The following is a 7,500-nucleotide window of genomic DNA, read 5'->3' as shown; positions in this document are numbered from 1 at the left end:
TAAATACTAAAATAACACTGCATACAATGCATTGAGTAATAAACGCTTTCCTTTAGAGCTGTTACTATTGTTGTCATTTTGAAGAGGCTTTACTATATTTTAGAGTAGATTCTGCCCTCTTGATTACAAGTACATGAAAACAAGAACACACACACACTCTCTCTTTCTCCGTTCGGCCTTTGTGACTCGTTTATGTGTGTCATTAACTCATCCTCTGTGTGTTTTCTGCAGCTGAAACACTGCAGTCGCTACATCCATGACCTGTTCCCCTCGCTCATAAAGAACCTGGACCCGGTTCCTCTGCGGCATGTGCTCAGCCTGGTGTCAGGGCTGCACCCCAGCGCACACACCGAACAGGTGCGCAGTTCACATACATTAACACACTCGTTTGAGCTCTCACACGCTGGTGAGTTTTGAGACTGTCTAAAGTAAACGTATTTGTGTTTGCTGAGTTGTTTCTCTGTGCGCAGACGCTGTATTTGGCGTCCATGTTGATCAAGGCCTTGTGGAATAACGCCCTGGCTGCCAAAACTCAGCTGTCCAAACAGAGCTCCTTCGCCTCCCTGCTCAACACCAACATTCCCATGGGCAACAAGAAAGGTGCGCAGCTTCTGATTTTTCATGTTCATGCCACAGATTTAAGATTGATTTGAAGAATTGCCGTTGTTGAATGCTAAATGTGGATGCTGGTCACTAAATACTAAATTAGACACTTCTTATTGTATTAAATGCAGGTCAGAATCCACGAATGGTAAAATTGGCAATTGAAGTCAACATAAAATTACCTTTGAAAATAGGGGGTGGTATTGTCTATTGTGCACCAATAAATCAACCAGAAGGCCATATTAAATAATTTGCCTTTATGGCAAAAAAAATCTTAATTTATTTATTTTGCTAAGATAAATACCATGGCTAAGATAAATAAATAAAATTGCATTGGTTTGCCACCATGGCTAAGGTAATGCTATTTTAGTTATTCATTTATTTTGTCACCAAGACCAAGATGTTGTTAAAATGTTATTTTATTTTATTTATTTATTTTGTCACTATGGCTAAGATAATGTTAAAATTGTATTTTATTTATTGATATATTTATTTTGCTACCATGGTTAAGATGATGTTAAAATTTTACTTATTTATTTAGCCACTACGGCTCAGATCAGAATCTCAGTGTAAAGAGTTTCTGGTTAAAATGTCAGTTTACGATATCCCCCCCCCCAGGTTCTCCTGCAGGAAGCCCAGAGAGCAGTGACAACAGTGACACGCATCACAGTGGAGGAAGTGACATGGAGATGGACGAGCCAATCATGAGCAGCGGGAAACGAGGGCAGCAGAGGCTGTCGGACACAGAGGTAACGTTCTCGCATATTCCAAAATATTTCATGAAAACAAGTGTCATTCAGCTTCATTTAGGTTAGGGCTGCACGGTTAATCGCAATGAAACCGTACGCGATTTGGCAAAGGCTGCGATTATTTCATGCTCAGCTTGTCAGTGCAGCTGATCGGGAGTAAATGCTGCTCCATCTGAACACACACACACACACACACGCCAAATATGCCCCGCCCCAGAAGTACGATAACACACATCATTCCAGGAAATCCCTATCGCTGTAGCGGAATAAACAGAAGATTGAAACGCTTTGATAAATTAAACATGACTAATAAACACAGTAAACACAGACTGCCTTATTCTGTGTAAGAAGCTCATCATCTCACAGAAGGATGAGCTCAACTGTCGATATGAAGTGAGTTTGGAGTAAAAGCATGTTATTAAATATTGTCTTTTGTTGGACGAGAGGTTCATAAATGCTTCTCATGTTTGGAAAGATGTTTGACGCGTGTTGCTTTTTTAAATGCACGTTATTAGTCACTCAAACTCACAGTGCTTTCAGAGTGAGCCGCGTTTACAGAGCCGTGCGTCACTGACACGCTGCACATAAAAAATAATCACAGCCTTTGAGATTTCAAAATTACGATAAGCCATCTCGATTTAATTGTGATTACATGTAAATTGCGATTTAATCGTGCAGCCCTAATTTAGGCATTTTCTGCTGTTCTAGGAGTCTCTGCAGGGCAGCTCAGACGAGACGGCCAACAGTGGCGAGGAGGGAAGCAGCAGCGGACGCAGCGAAGCCTCGAGCAACGAGGCCGGATCCAGTCGAGCCAGCCAATCAGCAGGCAGCCCTGGCAGCGAGATGCACTCCGACGACATGGCTGACAGTGAGGCCCTGAAAGAGGAGGAGGAAGAAGAGGAGGAAGAAGAGGAGGATGACGACGAGGATGATGAGGACGATGATGAGGACGATGAAGACGACAGACCCGCCGTCACATCCGAGAGCAGTCCGCAAAAAGAAACCCGAGAGCCTTCTACGTCAGAGATGCGCAAACGCAAAGCCGGCGAAGCCCTCGGAGAGGTTCAAGGTCCTCCAGAGCGTCCCGGCATTTCCGTCTCCGGACTTTCCAAAACAAAATCCATCCCTTTCACCCCAGAAGCAGCCGCTGCCATGGTTGCCTCGTCTTCCTCCCTTAGGATCCTTGAACCCTGCTCTTCTTCATCGTTGTGCCTGGAGGGAACGTCGGGAGAGCAGGCTGATCCCTCCTCACATTCCCAATCCCAGGATCCCCAGCACCCGCAGCAGGGCGGCCCGGAGATGGACTCCTCCGGTTCCCAGGAGCCGTCATGCATGCCTCGACCGACGGACTTCCTCGCGGAGGCCATGGGCAACGAGTTCTTCAACTGCAGGCGTTTCATCAGCCCTCAGCATCACCACCATCATCACCACCACCATCATCATCACCAACATGACGGGTGAGGCTACCTTTCAAATGTGTTGTTGACGTTTCTCTGCCAACACCTAGCGAGCTCCAATACTGTCTAAGACTGTGCATTATGGGATTGGGATCTTACAGAGGACCTATTATGTCTTGATTTTGTTTTTAGGGTCTACTAGAGTTTTCATGCTTGAATGTTAAAAAAAAAACATTGTTTTTCACATGTTTGACATTGTTGCAGCTCCTCTCTTCCCAGTCTGTCAGTAACGCTCTGTTTAGTTCCTGTCTCTATGAAGCCCCTCCTTCTGAAAAGCACAATGTGCTCTGATTGGTCGGCTGGACTAGTGTGTTGTGATTGGTCAACCGCTTCAAACTTGTTTGGGAACTTCTAATGCAACTCGACCAGGCCTCGCTTCTTTTTTTGCGTATGTCTAGGGCTAGAGTTATTTAAATGAGGAATATTGTGACGTGTTTTTTCCCGAAAGCAAGCTCAAGACTACAATGGAGGCGTTTCAGGGAGTTCAGAAACAGTGACACTGATATAGAGCATAACTCCCGTCAGAGGGACTTTGTGCTTTTGTAACTTTGCAGACCTTTTTCATGCTCAAACAGCAACTTTACACACTAAAGAAAGTTGAAAAAGTTGCCTTAAATTGCTGTCTATGTAGACGGATCACTAGATTTTGACTCCGAGTAGAAGTCTGCAATCCCTGCACAACGCGGGATTTCTGGGACACGTCGCAACAATGCAGCGCGGGACTAGTTTTTGCTATATTAATGGGTGCGGGAAATGGGAGAAAGAAATGACTCATGGGCTCCTGTAGTAATGATAATAATAATAACAGCACCGCACAAGTCTGTCACTGGAGATCTGAAGCGTTGTGTGTGTGGAAATGGGAATTGGAATATAATTTAACCGGAATGGGACTGAAAAATCCGCGTAGACCTCTTCCTACGGGCTTTTGTGGGTGGGAACGGGACAAAACGTGAAAAGTTACGGGCAGGAGCGGGATAAAATATAGCATAGTTTTGGCTCGAGCAGCACAGAATCGCAGAGCCATAGTGTCTTCTGGTAGCAGAAGAGCTGCTTCTGAGCAAACTCTCAACACACACACACTCTCTCTCTCCGCAGTCACATGGTAGAGGACATGCTGAGCGCCGATGACGTAAGCTGCAGCAGTTCCCAAGTCAGCGCCAAATCCGAGAAGAACATGGCTGATTTTGACGGAGAAGAGTCCGGATGTGAGGAAGAGCTGGTCCAGATCAACTCTCACGCTGAGCTCAGCTCACACCTGCAGCAACACCTGCCCAACCTGGCCTCCATATACCACGAACACCTGGTGCAAGGTACACACACACACACACACACAGACCTCAGTGAAGCTTCATTTACACAGTCTCGGAGCAGCACTCAAACTTCATCAATGCAAACTCACAGTTTGAGTCGCTTATAACCCAGGTTTACTAGACCGATATAGTCCGACTATGAGTACCTAACCCACTTCTAGCCAAAATAATGTAGTTTTTGCCAAAATAACTTGATGATATTCCATCATATTATCCAAGTCAATATTGATTACAAGGCTTTAGGTAAAAAATGTTGACGTTATCTAATTGATGACTAGTCTATTCTTGGGCTATGGTCAGATGACTATTACAATATCACTGACAGCCCAAACTTTGCCTTGTTTTATCCTAGACGTCTGGGCTGTGTGTTTGGACGGCTATTAGACGTCTTTTTAACGCAAAATTGCTTGCTGGGAACATGCATTTGAAACTGCAGCACCGCCCCAATCGTCTTCCCAAATCTGTAATGAGAATCGTTGATAAATCTGTTGTCAAAAGAGAAGCTTTAAGGTCTTTTTCCATCAAAATAAAAGCGGTTTGAATATTTGAAAGCATAGAAATGAACATAAATCTTACTAGTATTTTAATTTCAGTCAGATTAGAACTTTTACACATTAGAAATAAAGTATCTGACAAAAGTCACATGATAATTTTAGTCCGATGTTTAATTTTTCTAAATGTCCAGGTCCGTCGGTGCACAAACATCAGTACTCAACCCACGCGGTGACCGACATCAACCTGGACAACGTCTGCAAGAACGGCAACACTCTTCTGTGGGACCTAGTCCAGGACGATAATGCGGTATGTTTACTTCACAGCCGACTATCTGAAGCATTCCGTGTGTAGATTGCGATTCTCATGTTGTCGTTGTGACCAGATCCACCTATCGGAGGGCTTGATCAACGAGGCGGAGAAGCTGTTGTGCTCTCTGGTCTGCTGGTTCACCGACCGCCAGATCCGCATGCGCTTCATCGAGGGCTGTCTGGAGAACCTCGCCAACCACCGGTAAGGCCGTTACAGAGCTGGATGAACCTGCGGAAGAGGTGTGGTCTTCTCTCAGGTCCTGTAGGAGATATTTGACGGCTGTGTTTCTGTGTGTGTGTTCATCAGGTCGGTGGTGGTGTCCTTGCGTTTGCTGCCCAAGCTCTTTGGGACTTTCCAGCAGTTCGGCTCCAGCTATGACACTCATTGGATTACCATGTAAGAGAAATGTTCAATTAATAATTGACCGTTCACAAAGAACTAAAGTGTGGAGAGGAAGAAGAAGAAGAAAAAAAAAACTTAAAAAAAAAAAGAAATATAAAAAAAAACTAATTAAAATTACAAAATCTCAACAAATTTACAAAAACTTAACATGAAAACCGACAATATAAACAGGCTTTCAATTCAAAATATTAATAAATATTATGATAGTACACCCCCTTTAGTTACTGTCGCTATGTCCGACAAGCCATGCCGCTCACGCCACACAACATGTTCTTACGCAGTGAAAAATACATCGCGGAGAGGAAACTGACAGCATGTCGACAGACAGGAGACCAGGTCACTTTTGATATGAAACAGAGTCTCAACTTTCAAATTTGGTCTTTTTTTAAAGAAATTTAAACAATAAATACAGTTTTGTGGCTCTTTAATGTGTCGTGACAGATCGCTCAGTTAAAGCTGCTCGTGAACCGATCATCTCTTCCTTCTTTTTATAGCATCAAATAAACATGAATGAACATCAGAAGGAATGTTGTTTTAACCGTGGAAAGGCGTCAGTACACACCGCTTCTCAAGTTCAAATCCACCGCCGTTTATCTACTAACTCTCCTGACTGGTTTGTCAGACAAAATGGCGGATGGCGGATTATGATTGGTCAGATCGCCTGTCAATCAAACTCCCTGCTGAAGGGTGTATTGGAACTTGGATTAGTTTACAGGTGTTTTTGAATGAGTAAATGTTAATATTTTGTGTGTGTGTGTGTGCACGCGCTGCAGGTGGGCGGAGAAGGAGCTGCACATGATGAAGCTCTTCTTTGATGACCTGTTACACTATATCCAGGACGTGAGAGAGCAGCGTCACAAATTCGCTCTGTAAGTCTGGGTGTCTGTACTACCGTTCAAACGTCGGTAGATTCTGTTGTTGCTGAAGTCTCTTCTGCTCACCAATACTACATTTAATTGATCAAAAATACTATAATATTGTGAAATATTATTACAATTTAATATGATTATGTATTTGATTATATTTATATTTTCGGTGAACAAAGCTGAATTTACAGCATCATTACTCTAGTCTTCAGTGGCAATTGATCCTTCAGAAATCACTCTAATATGATCAATCAATATTGAAAACAGGTTGTGCTGCTTAATATTTCTGTGGAAACCATGATATATATATATATTTTTAGGATTCTTAGATGTACAGAAAGTTCAAAAGAACATAATTTATTTGAAATAGAAATATTTTGTTACATCACAAATGTCTTTACTGTCACTTTTGATGAACTAAATGTGACTAAAAGTGAGTTTTTAACATCAATCCCGTGTGTCTCAGGTACAGTCACAGCGCGGAGGTGCAGGTGCGTCTGCAGTTCCTCACCTGTGTGTTCTCAACGCTCGGATCACCTGACCACTTCAGTGAGCGTCTCTCTTTATCTCTCACACATCGCTGCCTGTGTGCATGTGAGAATTGCTCTGTAACAATATGAATATCGTGTGTGTTTGTCAGGGTTGAGTCTGGAGCAGGTGGACATCCTGTGGCACTGTTTAGTGGAGGACTCTGAGTGTTACGACGATGCCTTGCACTGGTTCCTAAACCAGGTCCGCAGTAAAGACCAGCACGCGATGGGCATGGAGACATATAAACATCTCTTCCTGGAGAAGGTCTGGCCAGCGTATAGTTAAACCCTAACCTTTACACAGTATGTGCCATGAGAATGAATCTTTCATCACCTGATTCTCGCCGTCTCTCTCTTTCTCAGATGCCTCAGCTGAAGCCGGAGACGATCAGCATGACGGGACTTAACTTGTTTCAGCATCTGTGTAATCTGGCTCGACTGGCCACCAGCGCTTATGACAGCAGCTCCAACTGCGAGGTTTGATGCAGCAAATCTCCAAATCTCTCTGGTTTGTCTCGATATGTTCTTCTTTCTGACCCCTCTCTCTCGGTCTCTCTGTCTGTAGTTGTGTGGTATGGATCAGCTGTGGGGAATCGCATTGAGAGCTCAGTCTGCAGACATCAGTCGAGCGGCGATCCAGTACATCAACTCCTATTACATCAGCGGTCAGTTAACAACAAACTCTTACGTGTATTGTAGAATTCATAACCATTAAATGTTTACAGTTTTATAACCTTGCAGGTTTAGAATAAATGCAGGAAGAAACATTATTGTTCTCA

General features: G+C 43.6%; 1 protein-coding gene across 2 annotated transcripts in view; it reads left to right on the top strand.

Moving 5' to 3' along the window:
• usp34 (ubiquitin specific peptidase 34) overlaps positions 1-7,500 on the top strand; it is a 74,648-nt gene that overhangs the window by 21,738 nt on the left and 45,410 nt on the right. For both annotated transcript variants that reach the window (XM_079614753.1, XM_079614752.1), the window contains exons 11-23: positions 232-357; positions 471-600; positions 1,222-1,352; positions 2,061-2,809; positions 3,905-4,119; positions 4,805-4,920; positions 4,997-5,124; positions 5,230-5,319; positions 6,099-6,194; positions 6,658-6,740; positions 6,832-6,986; positions 7,085-7,198; positions 7,287-7,386. In XM_079614753.1, coding sequence (XP_079470879.1) covers positions 232-357; positions 471-600; positions 1,222-1,352; positions 2,061-2,809; positions 3,905-4,119; positions 4,805-4,920; positions 4,997-5,124; positions 5,230-5,319; positions 6,099-6,194; positions 6,658-6,740; positions 6,832-6,986; positions 7,085-7,198; positions 7,287-7,386 — 2,233 coding nt within the window. The remainder of the gene's footprint in view (positions 1-231; positions 358-470; positions 601-1,221; positions 1,353-2,060; positions 2,810-3,904; positions 4,120-4,804; positions 4,921-4,996; positions 5,125-5,229; positions 5,320-6,098; positions 6,195-6,657; positions 6,741-6,831; positions 6,987-7,084; positions 7,199-7,286; positions 7,387-7,500) is intronic.

Source organism: Phoxinus phoxinus (genome assembly GCF_949152265.1).
Source record: "Phoxinus phoxinus genome assembly, chromosome: 6".
NCBI classification, from domain to species: domain Eukaryota; kingdom Metazoa; phylum Chordata; class Actinopteri; order Cypriniformes; family Leuciscidae; genus Phoxinus; species Phoxinus phoxinus.
Note: the sequence above shows the minus strand (reverse complement) of the source record. Positions and strands in the feature narration are given on the sequence as shown.